The sequence below is a fragment of the Piliocolobus tephrosceles genome, chromosome 7, assembly GCF_002776525.5.
Source record: "Piliocolobus tephrosceles isolate RC106 chromosome 7, ASM277652v3, whole genome shotgun sequence".
Taxonomy (NCBI): domain Eukaryota; kingdom Metazoa; phylum Chordata; class Mammalia; order Primates; family Cercopithecidae; genus Piliocolobus; species Piliocolobus tephrosceles.
The window spans coordinates 100,174,803-100,192,008 of record NC_045440.1 but is presented as its reverse complement, the minus strand read 5'-3'; the positions used below and the strand labels follow the sequence as shown (position 1 = coordinate 100,192,008).

Genomic DNA, 17,206 nt, shown 5'->3' with positions numbered 1-17,206 from the left:
CCGGGCTGGTCCCGAACTCCTGGGCTCAAGCGATTTTCCTGCCTTGGCCTCCCAAAGGGCTAGGATTACAGGTGTGGGCCACCACATCCAGCCATTGATTACACATTTATACCCTGTGGGTTCCTCAGGGGTTGGCCCTTCTGGCCAAGAATTTGAGTCTGGTCTGGGTATTTCCTAGATTTGCAAACTGGCACCCCCTGCTGGTAAATGCAAATGTTCACTCCCAAGAATGAGAATTGGGAAATTTGTTCATTTCCATCCCAGTTAGAGGTACATTAGGTACAGAAATAATCAAATTATCTTAATTAAAAGAACACAACTGAACTACAAAGTGGTTGCACAGCACCCCAGGGATAGAAAAATCCAGCCCTGCTGGCAGTTTCTCTGTGAACAACTCATAGAGAGTTGTCCATCTTGTGCATTTGTCCATCTTGTTGTGCATTTTGAATCTGAGGACAAAACCGGTCATCTCCTTTCAGGGTCTGGGGACCTAGGATCAGAATACGTTTTGCTTTGTTAAGACTCAGTCTTAAGCAAAAGGAAAAATTTCTAACATAGGAAAGGATCAATCAGTGGTTTTACATGCAGTTTTCACAGTACAAGGGCTATGTAAATTGTCATTTGTGTTTAAAATGTGGATATGTAGCCTATCAGACTGGGTCTCGCCCTTAACTTCTCTGTGTTCTATTATGAGATTCTGAACTCCCCAGAGAAAGCCTGCTCTCTTGCAAAGACAGCTTTTGATGAAGCCATTGCTGAACTTGATACATTAAGTGAAGAGTCATACAAAAACAGCATGCTAATAATGCAATTACTGAGAGACAATTTGACATTGTGGACATCGGATACCCAAGAAGACAAAGCTGAAGCAGGAGAAGGAGGGGAAAATTAACCGGTCTTCCAACTTTTGTCTGCCTCATTCTAAAATTTATACAGTAGACCATTTGCCATCCATGCTGTCCCACAAACAGTTTTTTGTTTACAATTTGTGACAGGTTTATGTTACTTCTATTAGAATTTCTATATTTCCCATGTGGTTCTTATGTTTAATATTAGGAGAGTAGAGCCAGTTAACACTAGGGAGTTATCTGTTTTCATCTTGAGGTGGCCAATATGGGGATGTGGAATTTTTATACAAGTTATAAATGTTTGGCATAGTACTTTTGGTACATTGTGTCTTCACCAGGACCAGTGTAAAACCGCTTCCATGTCTAAGCAAAGAAAACTGCCTACATATTGGTTTGTCCTGGTGGGGAATAAAAGGGAGCATTGGTTCCAGTCACAGGTGTAGTAATTGTGGGTACTTTAAGGTCTGGAGCACTTAGAAGGCTGTGGTAGAAACATACCCCATGGACACCACAGGTTAAACCATGTGTATCTGTGGAACACTCAATCTCAATGTGCACACCTTTGACTACAGCTGCAGAAGTGTTCCTTTAGACAAAGTTGTGACCCATTTTACTCTGGATAAGGGCAGAAATGGTTCACATTCCATTATTTGTAAAGTTACCTGCTGTTAGCTTTCATTATTTTTGCTATACTCATTTTATTTGTATTTAAATATTTTAGGCAACCTAAGAACAAATGTAAAAGTAAAGATGCAGTAAAAATGAATTGCTTGATATTCATTACTTCATGTATATCAAGCACAGTAAAACAAAAACTCATGTATTTAACTTTTCTTTAGGTTTTTTGCTTTTGTGATTTTTTTTTTTTTTTTTTTTTTTTTTTGATACTTGCCTAACATGCATGTGCTGTAAAAATAGTTAACAGGGAAATACCTTGAGATGATGGCTAGCTTTGTTTAATGTCTTATGAAATTTTCATGAACAAGCCAAGCATAATCGTTAAGAACACGTGTATTAAATTCATGTAAGTGGAATAAAAGTTTTATGAATGGACTTTTCAACTACTTTCTCTACAGCTTTTCATGTAAGTTAGTCTTTTGGTTCTGAAACTTCTCTAAAGGAAATTGTACAATTTTTGAAATTTATTCCTTATTCCCTCTTGGCAGCTAATGGGCTTTTACCAAGTTTAAACACAAAATAACAACAAAAATACTACTAATATAACTACTGTTTCCATGTCCCATGATCCCCTCTCTTCCTCCCCACACTGAAAAAAATGAGTTCCTATTTTTTCTGGGAGAGGGGGAGATTGATTAGAAAACAATATAATATGTTCCATTTAAAATTTTGGTCTATGGCATTTTCTAACTTAGGAAGCCACAATGTTCTTGGCCCATCATGACATTGGGTAGCATTAACTATAAGTTTTGTGCTTCCAAATCACTTTTTGGTTTTTAAGAATTTCTTGATATTCTTATAGCCTGTCTTCGATTTTGATCCTTTAGTCTTTCTATTTGTCCGGTGTACAAAATTACCTTCCTTTTTTAGCCTTCTGTCTTGTCACCAACCATTCCTACTTGGTGGCCATGTACTTGGGAAAAGGCCGCATGATCTTTCTGGCCCCACTCAATGTCTAAGGCACCCTGCTTCCTTTGCTTGCACCCCACAGACTATTTCCCTCATCCTATTTACTGCAGCAAATATCTCTTTAGTTGATGAGATTGTGTTTATCTCCCTTTAAAACCCTACCTATCCTGAATGGTCTGTCATTGTCTGCCTTTAAAATCCTTCCTCCTTCTTCTTCCTCTCTTCTCTAAATAATGATGGGGCTAAGTTATACCCAAAGCTCACTTTAACAAAATATTTCCTCAGTACTTTGCAGAAAACATCAAACAAAAATGCCATTTTAAAAGAGGTGTATTTTTTTCTTTTAGAATGTAAGCTCCTCAAGAGCAGGGACAATGTTTTCTGTATGTTCTATTGTGCCTAGTACACTGTAAATGCTCAATAAATATTGATGATGGGAAAATAAATAAATAATAAAATAAAATAAAATGTGGATATGTAGGCTGAGCGTGGTGGCTCATGCCTGTAATTATAGCACTTTGGGAGACCCAGGCAGAAGGGTCACTTGAGGCCAAGAATTCAAGACCAGCATAGACAACATAGCAAAACCCCATCTATAAAAAAGTTAAAATGTAGATATGTAAATATATATTTATATTTTAGCATATACATATAGCCTGGTATATACATATGCCCTTTTTTTCTGGAAGTATACACAAGACATATTATTTTCTCATGGAAGGACTAAAGGATATGGGAAGGAAACTTCACTACCTATTTTATACCCTTCTGTATTTGACTTTTACCATAGATATTTATTACTTTTTAAAATTAACAGCTTATTTTGATGGACTATTTAAATTTTGGAATGTTCAGATATTGTGAAATATTTAAATTTTTCTTATAGGCTTTTAATGTTAAAATTGAATATTATCTAAAAGAATTTTTTAAAAGTTTCCAAAAATATTTTAGTAACTACATTAAAGGATAAAGACAAAAGTAGAGAAACTACCAGAAATTTTTTTAAAATTTTTTAAAATTTCCAAAATTTTATGAAAATAAATGATTTGAGTCTCAGCCTCCTGAGTAGCTGGGACTACAGTCACATGCCGTCATGCCCACCTAATTTTTTATACTTTTTGTAGAGACAGGGTCTCACCATGTTGCTCACCTGTTGCCCAGGCTGGTCTTGAACTCTTGGACTCAAGAGATCCACTGCTTTGGACTCCCAAAGTGCTGGGATTACAGGTGTGAGCCACCATGCCTGGCCAAATTTATATTTTCATATGTATTATTTTTTAATGAATTAAGTTTAAATGGGACTCCTTGGTATTTGTTATTCATTTACTGATTCAACAAATATTTTCCAAGTACCTACCATATTCCATTAAAGGAGCTAAATGCCTGAATTCAAAAATGCATAAAACACAGTGCTTGCTTTCAATGCAATCACATTCCAGTGCCTTTACTTTGCAGAAAGGATGATGTCATCTCCTCAAGGAGCTCCTTTTATTGTCTTCCTCGGCACTTTACAGTCAGAACATAAATGAATATTAAAATTAGAATCAAGAGAATATATTTTTCCCTGTATCCTGTATTCTTTTTTTTTTTTTTATCCTGTATTCTTATAATTAATTATAGGCCATCTTAGTAGTTATTTTAATGTAGAAGCTAAAGTAAGAGACTAGTTAGGCTGGGTGGCTCATGCGTGTAGTCCCAGCACTTTGGGAGACTGAGGCAGGTGAATTGCTTGAGCTCAGGAGTTCGAGACCAGCCTTGGCAACATTGTAAAACCCTGTCTCTACTAAAAATACAAAAATTAGCCAGGCATGGTGGCACATGCCTGTAGTCCCAGTTACTCAGGACAGGTGAGGTGGAAGGATTGCTTGAACCCAGGAGGTCAAGCTTGCATTCAGCCATGATCACATCACTACACTGTAGCCTGGGCAACAAAGCAAGACTGTCTCTCAAAAAATAAAAAATAAAAATAAAGAGACTAATTAATTCATCTGAGCAGTTACCTTAAAAATATAAGGATTTATTTGGGAAATAGCAGGATTTTCTTTTTTTTTTTTTTTGAGACGGAGTCTCGCTCTGTCGCCCAGGCTGGAGTGCAGCCGCCGGATCACAGCTCACTGCAAGCTCCGCCTCCCGGGTTTACGCCATTCTCCTGCCTCAGCCTCCTGAGTAGCTGGGACTACAGGCATCCGCCACCTCGCCCGGCTAGTTTTTTGTATTTTTTAGTAGAGACGGGGTTTCACCGTGTTAGCCAGGATGGTCTCGATCTCCTGACCTCCTGATCCGCCCTTCTCGGCCTCCCAAAGTGCTGGGATTACAGGCTTGAGCCACCGTGCCCGGCCAACAGGATTTTTTTTAAAAGAAAAATACACATTTACAAGCAAGATAAATAAACAAAATATTTCCAGAATACTATTCTGATACTCAAAAACACAAGGCACTCACTGGTGGGCAAGTTAACTATTATTTTCATTACTTACATACAATCACTTGCCAAAATCCCTTGCCAACTTTGGAAGAATTCTCAAAAACTGACTCTGTGGTGCATCACTAAAGAAATATCATAAATGTTTCTAAAATCTTGATTTCTTAGCCTTTTTCCACCGCTAAAGCCTACCATTAAATTGCAGTCATCTAAAAAAGAATAGAGTGGCTGGGTGCAATGGCTCACACCTGTAATCGCAGCACTTTGGGAGGCTGAGGCGGGCAGATCACGAGGTCAGGAGTTCAAGACCAGCCTGGCCAGCATGGTGAATCCCCGCCTCTACTAAAAATACAAAATTTAGCTTGGCATGGTAGCGGGCGCCTGTAATCCCAGCTATTCAGGAGGCTGAGGCAGGAGAATTGCTTGAACTCGGGAGACGGAGATTGCAGTGAGCCGAGATCATACCACTGCACGCCAGCCTGGGTAACAGAGCAAGACTCCGTCTCCCAAAAAAAAAAAAAAAGAATAGAGCCCAGGAGTAGACTCTACATAAACAGCAAGGTAGACTCTACACAAACATAAAACAAGGTTTTAATCCTTGCTGTTTATTGTCTCCAAAATACATTTAAAAGTGAATTAATTAAAAATACTTTTAATGTTATTCAAAAGGATAACAACAATTGAAAAACCTCACGTGAATATAAAATCAACAGCTGATTCAAAATGGCACATGGAAAATGTGTAGCCTTTCATCGTGAAAAATGCCTAACCTTGTGATAGCACCAGAGTTTGCCATCCTTTGCAAAGGATTCTGTTAACATATTTAATATTCCATGATAAATAAGGATCTGTGGTAGTTGACAACCTTAAAGGAGAGCAAGTGTGTAGATGACATATTTCCTAAGGTTCTTATCAGTTCTGAATTCTGTAACAAAACAGAAATATTTGGTATAGTTCATCCTATTATTTTTGCTGTTGTTCATTCTCATTCCATCATGATTATGACTGTGTGACTTTATTATTGTGAGTTCCCTAAAATTCGCTAATTCCTTTCTCTAGCCACCTGTACCTAAAGGTTTACACTTTCTTTTTAGGGTCCCATTTTCTATACTGAATGGCCCCATGGCCACAATGAAGAAAGTCACCCTCACACTCTTAAATAATCACGTAATTTTTATTGGCTTTGTTTTTTATCGTTTTAAATGTATAACCATTCTAAGTAGCTAAGAAAACTGTTCATGGCTTAGCAGTTTTGTAGAACAATATAATCAAGAACATGGAAACATCCTTCTTGTGGTTCCAACAGTCTCTCTATAACCGCACTCCTTACAGAAAACATGTAAATATAGAAAGATAAGATACATAACCACAAGCTTCACTACCATTTTTGTCTTCTCTGTGATAACGCGCTGTGTGGGTTCACTCTTCTAGCTATGTGGCTGTTGAAAGGTTCACCGCTTCTCCTGTTTCTTCTTCTTTGGTTTCAGCCCCTTCCCTCACTTTCTCATTCTCCATCTCTGTTTCCACCTTTTCCCCTGTCTCACCTGGAAAAGTAACCAAAGGAGATACTAAGAGACACTTATTTAGAGTTAACAAATTATCCCACAGTTTGTCTCCAATGGGGGGCAGTTCTTGATCTTTAGGTCTAAACAGTAAGTTTATCTGGGGGTATCAAGAAAAGTAATCATCTCGGCTGGGCACAGGGGCTCACACCTGTAATCCGACACCTTGGGAGGCTGAGGAAGGTGGATTGCCCGAGGTCAGGAGTTCAGGAGCCTGGCCCAAAGTAATGAAACCCCATCTCTACTAAAAATACAAAAATTAGCTGGGCATGGTGGCACAAGCCTGTAATCCCAACTACTCGGGAGGCTGAGGCAAGAGAATCACTTGAAACCAGGAGGCAGAAGTTGCCATGAGCCGAGATCACACCACTGCACTCCAGTCTGGGAGACAGAAGAAGACCCTGTCTAAAAAAAAAAAAAAAAAAGGAAAAGAAAAAGAAAAGTAATCATCTCGATTCTCTCAGAGCCTCTGAATGGCTGATGTCAAGTCAATTAACATCTCAAGTCTTGGCATACTCTTATGAAATAAATTCTCTCTATAAAATCAGGATGCAAAATTACCAAAGAAATGGCGGTAGAACATGTTACAATAGAAAGTTCATGACCAGGTGTGATGGTTCACACCTGTAATCCCAATGCTTTGGGAAGCTGAGGCAAGAGGATCACTTGAGGCCAGGAGTTCAAGACCAGCCTGGGCAACAAGACCTCCTGTCTTTACAAAATATTTTTCAAAAATTAGCTGGGCAGTTGGGTGTGGTGGCTCACGCCTATAATTCCAGCACTTTGGAAAGCTGAGGCAGGCAGATGGCTTGAGCCTAGGAGTCTGAGACCAGCCTGGCCAACATGGTAAAACCTTGTCTTTACAAAAAATACAAAAATTAGCCAGGGATGGTGGCGCCCAGCTACTCAGGAGGCTGAGGAGGGAGAATGTATTGAGCCTGGGAGGCAGAAGTTACAATGAGCTAAGAATACCACTGCACTCCAGCCTGGGTAACAGAGCAAGACTCTGTCTCAATAATAATAATAATAATTTTTTAAAAGAAAAAAAAGTAGCCAGGCAAGGTGGCACATTCCTGTAGTTCTATAGCTACTTGGGAGCTGGGGCAAGAGGATCCCTTGAGTCCAGGAGTTGGAGATTATAGTGAGCTATGACTGTATCACTGCACTCCAGCTTGAAGATCTTGTCTCTGAAGAAAGAAAAAGAAAGAGAGAAAGAGAGAGAGAGAGAGAAAGAGAGAGAGAGGGAGGGAGGGAGGAAAGAAAGAAAAGAAAAGAAAGAAAGAGAAAGGAAAAGAAAAGAAAGAAGAAAAGAGAAAGCAAGCAGGACTAATTTGTAAGTAAATCAAAGGGTAGTCTACGGGTGCCCCCAAACCTGTCTGGCTTGGCCATTATGTGTTTAAATACAATCGTTAAACATTTACAGACAGCCAACACTAACAAGTCTGGACATTGCGCATACAACCCTGTTTCCCTGAGTAGTTGGCTTTGGCAACATTGGCTCTAGTTCCATGGCTGGAGCAGTGCAGAGCTTCCTCTTTTGACAAGGCTGTGCTCTCCTGTTTGCCAAGGTCCCCTGGGCGCCCACGGTATGACGAGTGTCCTTCACCTCACTCATTTTCAGTATCCTAGACCTAAAGACTTTTGAGTTTGCCAATCCTGATGTAAAAACTATCTGCTTTTATTTGCCTCTCCCAAGTTGTTCCCAGAGCACTTCTTACACATTCTTAGGAAAGCAGTTCCCACAACAGACTATGGTGATGCACGCACATCCTGCCTTCCCACACTAGACAGTGAGTCCCTTGAGGACAGAGACTGACTCTTCCTCAGTCTGCATCTCAGCACCTAGCATATGTTCAGTTAATAAATGAAAGAATTGGCCAGACGCAGTGGCTCATGCCTGTAATCCCAGCACTTTGGGAGGCCGAGGCAGCGGATCATGAGGTCAGGAGTTGGAGACCAGCCTGACCAACATGGTGAAACCTCGTCTCTACTAAAAATACAAAAAGTAGCTGGGCATGGTGGTGTGCACCTGTAGTCCCAGCTCCTCGGGAGGCTGAGGCAGGAGAATCGCTTGAACCCAGAAGGCGGAGGTTGCAGTGAGCCGAGATTGCACCACGGCACTCCAGCCTGGGCAACAGAGCGAGACTCCATCTCAATAAATAAATAAATAAATAAAATGAAAGAATTAAAAAAAAACAGATGGATGATTATAATGAATGCTTCACTTAATTATACTGAACTGTGACGCTAAAATTTACCAAAATGTAAATCATACCCCAGAAGAAAATATTTTCTTAAATTATAATACCAATAAAGAACACTGTAAACATCATTTGTTTTATGCTGGTAAAATACATTTAAAATTTTAAAACACTATATGCTAAGACATAGTACATTTTCTCTGGTCTTCTAATACAGATTTTAAAACTACAGAAGAACAAGAGCAGACTGACAGTCATTTTCTTTTTTCTTTTTTTTTTTTTTTTTTTTTTGGAGAACGAGGTCTCACTATGTTGTCCAGGCAGGTCATGAACTGCTGGGCTCAAGCTATCCTCCCCCCTCTGCCTCCTGAAGTGCTGGGATTACAGATGTGAGCCACTGCACCCTGACCTGACAGTCATTTTCTAAGATAAGCTTCACAAAGATGAAAATAACATTCTAAGATCCATTATGTATATACCATTTCATTGGAAGGTGAATTCCTCCAGTAATCATCTATTCACCTTTACTTTGGATCCTTATTTCATACATGGGGCCTGATGAAGCATCAACTTGGAAAAATTCAGACAGTTTCACACGTTGCCTTCAAAGTTAGACACTATTTAAACACTAGGTTAAAATTTTGAACAGAGATGATGTTTCGGAAAAGTTTTGCTGATAAACTGAGCATTAATTGAATGCCTCTTTCCCAGGCATAGAAGCCTTTTTGGTTTGGTCAAACGAACTTCAACCACCTGAAAGTGACTTCAGGTACTGTGTGTCAGTCACCCCACCCCACCCGCCAGAGCTGGTCTCCTATGGAACACATCTAAACATCCAGAAGGTTTGCCAGCATAACTTTTACCTTCAATGTGTTGGTCCTCTTCATTAGTATGGATGTTCCTGACCATTTCCACATATGCTCCTGTCTCTACATTTCGTGCTGGATGTTCCATGCTTCCAACTATTCCTTCAGATTGAATCTGCTCCATGTTTCCTGGACTTTCAGGAGTTTTATGGAGTGGATCATTCATAACAGGCTTTTCCACAAGCTGACTTCTGTCCAATATTTCTGGTGTTACATTCTCTTTAGGAATTGTTTCTAGAAGCTGGGGCTGCTCCTCTTTTCCCAATGTTGCCTGAAGTTGCTGCTCTTCAGCTGTTTCCACAAACTGACTTCCTTCCAATATTTCTGGAGATTCGTTCTCTTTGGAAATTGCTTCTAGAAGCGGGGCCTGCTCATCCTTTCCCATTGTGCCCTGAGGTTGTAGCTCTCCAGCTGTTTGCAGAGGCTGAACATTCCCAGTTGTTCCTAGAGGCTTCATCTCTGCAGCAGTTTGTGGATTCTCAGTGGCCTCCACTGCTCTGAGGGACTCCTTCTCTCCTCCTGTCCCCAAAGGCTGACCCTTGGCTTCTGGTCCTAAAGGCTCAGCTTCAGCATTTCCTTTTAGAGGCTCAGCCTCTGTCCCTGCTCCTGTATCTTTCTTCTTTCCTTCTGCTGCTGAGGCATCCTCTTTGCCACCTGGCTGAGGTGGCCCAGATTCCTTCAGTCCCTCTCCAGGCTGAGTCTTTTCTGTGGACCCTGATTGGTCTGCAGCATTCCTTCCAGGGGCTACGTCCTTGGCCAGGGGCTGCTCTTGGAGGAGTTTAACACCATTCGCTGTAGGCTCTGCTGAAACCTTGAGCTTTTGTAAGGGAGGATGGCTTTCCCTTTGTACATTGCCATCAACAGTAGATTCTCTTCCCAATGTATGTGGCTTTGGTTGGGCAAAGCAGGACCCACTTTCTTCTGCGGGTGAAAAATGCTCATTTGAAGTTACTTTTAGTTATTCATTTGAAAAATAAAAAGAAAAGAGAAAACACAAATTATTGTTTAGTTTTATCTTGAAAAGTGAATTGACATCACAAAGTAGATTTAACAGTTCAAGACAGTTCCAAGTATATCTGAGTACAGAAAGGCCATACCATGACCCTAACACTCTCCAAGTCAAATCCCTTCATTGTCTTCATCTCAAACATTTCATCTTAAGCTCTGAAGTCCTCCAAAACCACAGTTTTGTCCTGTGTGCTCCTTGTGCATCTTTTCATGGCTCCTGTCCCAGATTCTAACTGAGCTTACTCCACTTTGTTTCTCTGTTCTTTTCCTTGTCTCACACTTTCTCATCTTGAAACCTAGAAGGTTTCCTTTTTTTTTTTTTTTTTTTTTTGAAATTTTTTTTCCATTTTTTGCAGGGGGGAGGGCAATAGAAGATTCCTAAACTTAGAAGATTTCATGATGTGAGGTCCTTGGGCTGCTAGAGAGGTCTTACTTTCCTTCTAACACAGAAAAGCCCCCAGCAAATGGAAAAGGGACTGTGGCAGAGAAGCCCTAATAGGTAAAGGCTAAGATGTCTGAGAAGGGAAGTAGCAGAGACAGTTCAGCCTGAGTTGCATGTCATTTGGGGGACACAGTGGGAAAAGAAATCAACAGAAAGTAGGGAAACATGCATTTTACTTGTGGCCATTGTTCCAACTGTATGAGCTTGGAAACTTAGCTCCCAATGATCTTGTCTCTAAAACAGCAGTGAATCTCTCTTCTTTCCCTCATATTGATCTCAGAGTTGCATGAGGCATGATAGTTTAAAGGATGCAAAAGTGCGCTGGATAGTTAAAGATAAGAAATATATTTAAGATTGGCAAAATGTTGATACTCTTTGGCCCAGAAGTTCTACTTCTGGAAATTTTTGTTGTCGTCGTTTTACTTCTTGAAAATTTATTCTAAAAGCATAAACCTATGTAGATGCTTTGGGAGAGAATATATATGTGTGTGTATATATATATATAATCCCAATATTCTTCCATGTTTTTATTTTTGTTTTACTTTTCTGTTTAAAGAGACAGGATCTCGCTATGTTGCCCAGGCTGGTCTTGAACTCCTGGGCTCAAGTGATTCTCCTGCTGTAGCCTCCCAAAGTCCTAGGATTTATAGGCATGAGCCACCACACCCACCCCACAGTGTTCTTTATAGCAGCAAAAGCTAGAAAACAACTTAAAAGTCTAATAAGTTAGAGAATGGATAAATATTCCATACCATGGAATATTATTATACCATGAAAAAGATGATTATGAAGACCAGATGCTAAAATAAGAAAATAATTATGATACAATAACTTGAGAAATCACTCATGATTGGGTTGATCAAATAAAGTATTGCATATAAAGTACTTATTAACCCAAAGTCTACTGTGCGATTAAGTGCTGAACAAGTTAGCTATCAATTTCATATAAAGTATGATTACAGCAATGTTGAAAGAAAGGCAGGCAGGGGAGGAAGGGCAAAAGAGGGAAAATAAATCACAAATGAGCAGGGAGGAAACTGGAAGAAAATAAGTCAAAAGTGAAAGTGGGTCTCTAGGGGATCTTTTTCCTCTTCTTTTTTTCCCCAAAGATTGTTTTTCTTCTTTTCTTTTTTCCCACTAAGTTACCATCCACCTGTCATATGTGCATGCAGTTTAGAGTTATCTGCTTATCTAGTGTAAGCTAAAGACAAGTAATACTCAGGTCTCCTCTCCCATTTCCCCTTCTAAAAAAGAAATATTTGCTTATAGAAGCAATAATTCGCTTATAGAAGCTAATTGTTTTAGCTGTTTTGGAGGAATATTTTTTTCTATGTTGCTAAATGAATTGTGCTTCAGGATTTTTCAGTTTGGGCCTTTCAATTAACTTTTTTTTTTTTTTTTTTTTTTTTTTTAATAGCGATGTGGTCCCATGCTGTTCAAGTTGCCCAGGCTGATCTCAAACTCCTGGGCTCAAGTGATCCACCAGCCTTGACCTCCCAAAATGCTGGGATTATAGGTGTAAGCCACCACGCCCTACTCAATTAACTTTTACTCTGGAAGATAAAAACTTAGCTCTTTTCCTATTCTCCTCGACCACCAGCCACTCTCTCCTGTTACACATTCACATTTCCTTTTTTTTTTTTCTTTTTTTTTCGAGAGAGAGTGGTGACACCCTACCTTGTTTTACCTGAGTGACTCTCTCCCAGCAGAGAGAGAGACAGTCAGACTCCATTTTTAGTTTCTTCACTTGCAGCTCCCTTTCACCTCCTTCCCTTAAGGCACACCTAGTGTAAAACTGACTCAAAGCACGTCCAGGAATGCACCTACTGATAAGATATTGAGGCAAGCTGCACCAGCAGCTCCAGGGAACGCGCTTGGTGCATGGCACCCAAACCCCTGCATTCATCACTGTGATAGTTTAAGCCCCTGCACCTGGAACTGTTTATTTTTTTGTAACTGTATTTGTAACCAATTGATTTTTTAACTTTTTGCCAGTTCTGCTTCTGTAAAAATTGCTTCAGCTAAAATCCTCCCTCCCCTACTTAGACCACGGTATAAAAACAAAACTAGCCCCTTCCTCGGCGCCCAGAGAATTTTGAGCGTTAGCTGCCTCTCGGACGCCGGCAAATAAAGGACTCTTTAATTTGTCTCAAAGTGTGGCATTTCTCTATAAGTCGCTTAGTCACAACCGAGTCTCACTCTGTCACCCAGGCTGGAGTGCAGTGGCCAGATCTCAGCTCACTGCAAGCTCCGCCTCCCGGGTTCACGCCACTCTCCTGCCTCAGCCTCCGGAGTAGCTGGGACTACAGGCTCCCGCCACCACGCCCAGCTAATTTATTTGTATTTTTAGTAGAGACGGGGTTTCACCGTGTTAGCCAGGATGGTCTCGATCTCCTGACCTCGTGATCCGCCCGTCTTGGCCTCCCAAAGTGTTGGGATTACAGGCGTGAGCCACCGCGCCCGGCCCACATTTCCTTTCAGTTCGTGACTGTACATTAATTATTTAAAATAGTAATGTTGTAATTTGGATCATACCAATATCCAATTATATATATGTCGGTATAATGACTGTGTCTTTTATGAAGAACTGAGCCATATATTAAGCTATTACAATTTTTTATTTTTCCCCGAGTTAATAATTGTCATGCCTTTTCATTTCCTAGGAGTTCAGGTATTATCATTTATTCAACTCACTGCCATTTTTCTCTCTTTTGAACACACGTATTCATATCAAACAGCCTATCAATTTAATCTTCATGAAGAGGAAGGACTTACTGAGGTACCAAGCCACCAGCTCCGGAGCATTTTAAGGAGCCTGTGGTATCCAGGGTGGTTCCCAGTTTTCTCTACTGCTAATCAAATTGAGCTTTCCTTGGCATGTTAAAAGAGTTATCACATGTCTGTCTGCTTCCTAAACTCCAGTATTGTTGTATTATTGTCTTTCTTTTCCCTGTTCTTCCCATTTCTGTGGGTTTAAACTATTTTTTTAAATCTCTTTACTGTCATATTAGTGGTTTTCAGGAAGGCACAAAATGAGATCCATATCTTCAATCTACCACCTTCACCAACACCTCTGAAGATGCTTTAATGATTATTTATAATGTAAAAAAGAAAACTTTCCAAATGAAAACACGGGATGTACAAAAGCAGTTTACGTACAAAGATTAAAACTACAGGCTCTAGTACCACAGCTGAAGCCATCAGAAGCAGTAATCTAACAAAAACAAACCCATGGGATAAACGCTGTGTGACCTCTGTGTACTCAGAGTGGCAAGAGGTCACACATGAGTTGAGTGTGCTCAGAAAGTTTCTATGAGGCCGGGCGCCGTGGCTCAAGCCTGTAATCCCAGCACTTTGGGAGGCCAAGACGGGGGGATCACGAGGTCAGGAGATCGAGACCATCCTGGCCTACACGGTGAAACCCCGTCTCTACTAAAACAATACAAAAAACTAGCCGGGCGAGGTGGCGGGCACCTGTAGTCCCAGCTACTCGGGAGGCTGAGGCAGGAGAATGGCGTGAACCCGGGAGGCGGAGCTTGCAGTGAGCTGAGATCCTGCCACTGCACTCCAGCCTGGGCGACAGAGCGAGACTCCGTCTCAAAAAAAAAAAAAAAAAGAAAAAAAAGAAAGTTTCTATGAGTTCCAGGAGAACACACGGGGAAGACTGGAGGACTCAGGAAAGGATAGTGTGGCTGGAGGCTGGCGCAGAAGCCGGGTCAGGGAGGGCCCTGCAGGTGGTGCTAAAGAGTTTAGATTTTATCCTCAAGGCACCAAGAATAAGAATTTCTAGCAGGACTTTTTTAAAAAGTTAAATAAATACACATGCACCATATTGCTCAGCCATTTAACTTATAGGTATTTTCCCAAGAGAAAAGAAACCACATGTCCATACACTTATACACAAATGTTCATAGCATCTTTATTTGTGACTGCCCAAACCCGGAAACAATCCAAATGTCTATCAACAGGTGAATGGGCCAAAAAATCTGTGGAACGTTCACACCAGGGAATACGACCCAGTAATAAAAAAAGAAATGAACAACTGATAAGTGCAACAACATGGATGATTTTCAAATAATTATGCTGAGTAAAAGAAGACAAAAAGATTACATAGCATATGATTTCATTTATATAAACTCTAGAAAATACCAACTTATCTACAGTGATAGAAAGCAGAACCATGGCTCTCTGGAGACTGGGATTGGGTAGACAGGAGGGAGATTTCAAAGGGGCACAATCTTGATTGTGCTGATGCTTCTATGGTGTACAGATATACCAGAGTTTACTACAATGTACACTATAAATGTGTACAGTTTACTGTATGTCAATTATACCTCCAAAAAACTGATCATTTTTAAAAAATAAAAATAAATAAAAGATAACTAAAATAAAGAATTGTGAGCAGAGAAATGAATCAATCCAATCTGGATTTTAAAAACCTCCCAGCTGGGTGCAGTGGCTCATGCCTGTAATCCCAGCACTTTGGGAGGCTGAGGTGGGGGGATCACCTGAGGTCAGGAGTTCGAGACCAGCCCGGCCAACATGGTAAAACCCTGTCTCTACTAAAAAAACAAAAATTAGCCGGGCGTGGTTGAATGCACCTGTAATCCCAGCTACTTGGGAGGCTGAGGCAGGAGAATCACTTGAACCCGGGAGGCAGAGGTTGCAGTGAGCCGAGATAGCACCATTGCACTCCAGCCTGGGGGATAAGAGTGAGACTTCATCTCAAAAAAAAAAAAAACAAAAAACTTCCCTCTGTAGAATGAATTAGAGGCAGGCAACACAGAAGTCAATGTGTCCAGTGACACAGGGCAAATAGGACTCAGAAATGAGAAGTAAAAATGACTGGATATAATGACAGTTCAGGGGCTGAAGAGAGAGGCAGGGTCTAGAGAAACACTGGTTCATAGCTCTGTTGCTGGAGATAGAAAATATAGGATAGACTAGGCACAGCATGCCTGTAATCCCAGAACTTTGGGAGGCTAAGGCAGGAGGGTCACTTGAGGCTAGGAGTTCAAGACCAGCCTAGGCAATATAGCAAGACCTGATTCCTACAAAAAAAAAATTTAATTAACTGGGCACGGTGGTGTGCACCTGTAGTACCAGTTACTTACAAGCCTGATGGAGGAGGATCACTTGGACCCAGGAGTTCAAGGCTGCAGTGAGCTGTGATCGTGCCACTGCACTCAGCCTGGGCAAGGGAGAGAGACCCTGCCTCTAAAAATATGTGTTCTGGGGAAGGAAAGAGGGATAGATGAATTTGGGCCAGTGAAAGAGACATGAATTGCTCAGGCTGGGGCATGGCATCTTGTAGATGGTTGTAGATTGTACATCCTGGTGGCAAATCCAGGAGGCTATTGAACATATAAATCTTAGCTGGAAACATATGTAACAGCCTGGAGCTGAGCTCTCTATCTTATTAACAAATATGTCTTCTGTTTTGAGAAAGGGGCAGTTTTTATAGAGAAGTTCCTGTGAGGAGGGAAATGAGGAGGGTAGCGGGGTGTGTGTGTGTGTGTGTGTCAATATCTCCATCTCCACCCTGCCTCGGGGACTAGGTGTGAATCCTCCTGCAGAGAAGGATTACAGCTGGAGATAGAGAAGCGGAACTCAAGAAAAACCTTATGAGACTTAGGGCTCAATTAGAATTGAGGAGAGGGCTATTTTTCACCTCCCCCATCCCCCCCCACCTCATCATGAATGAAGCCTTCAAATTAATTGCAAGTAGGGCAACTTAATCAAGGTGATTTTTCAGGTCTAAAAAGAAATTCATCCTGAGAAGACAATGCATTTAGATATCACACAAAGGATGGTCTGGTGATAATTGCCTTAGGGAAAAAAAACAGGAAATGTGTTAATGTACTAATCACAGATGTCTGCCAAATTATATTTTCTGGTAAAATAGTTATTACAGTGATTAGTACTGTCAGTTAAATGAGACAAACCATTTTCATCCACCTGTGCCAATAGTGAGTACATTCTAAAGGCATCATTCTCCTACAGCAAAAATTGCGCAGAAAAAAATGTGCTGGCACACCCAAAACACAGCCACACAATTTTACATTTTGAAAAACATATTATGCTATCAGTCTAAGTTTTCTCTCCCAAAAAAAGCTTTGTGAAAGTTTGAGAAAATTGATTTCTCCACAAATGGTGTCCTAAGTGTCCAAGTGATCCATTGATTTTTGCCATAGCTAGAATATTTACACCCATGATCACAATATCCATTCACTTTCATTCTTTTTTTTTTTTTTTTTTTTTTTTTTTTTT

At 40.6% G+C, this 17,206-nt stretch overlaps 1 protein-coding gene across 2 annotated transcripts in view; it reads right to left on the bottom strand.

Moving 5' to 3' along the window:
- Positions 1-6,012: 6,012 nt before the first annotated feature.
- The window catches only part of LOC111520916 (glutamate-rich protein 5), a 27,335-nt gene continuing 16,141 nt past the window's right edge, over positions 6,013-17,206 (bottom strand). The window contains exons 2-3 of one of the 2 annotated variants that reach the window (XM_023184026.2): positions 9,484-10,437; positions 6,013-6,401 (exon numbers count right to left, since the gene is read on the bottom strand). In XM_023184026.2, the coding sequence (XP_023039794.1) occupies positions 6,289-6,401; positions 9,484-10,437 (1,067 nt within the window). In that variant the 3' untranslated portion in view covers positions 6,013-6,288. The remainder of the gene's footprint in view (positions 6,402-9,483; positions 10,438-17,206) is intronic. The other variant, XM_023184027.2, reaches the window with a different exon arrangement.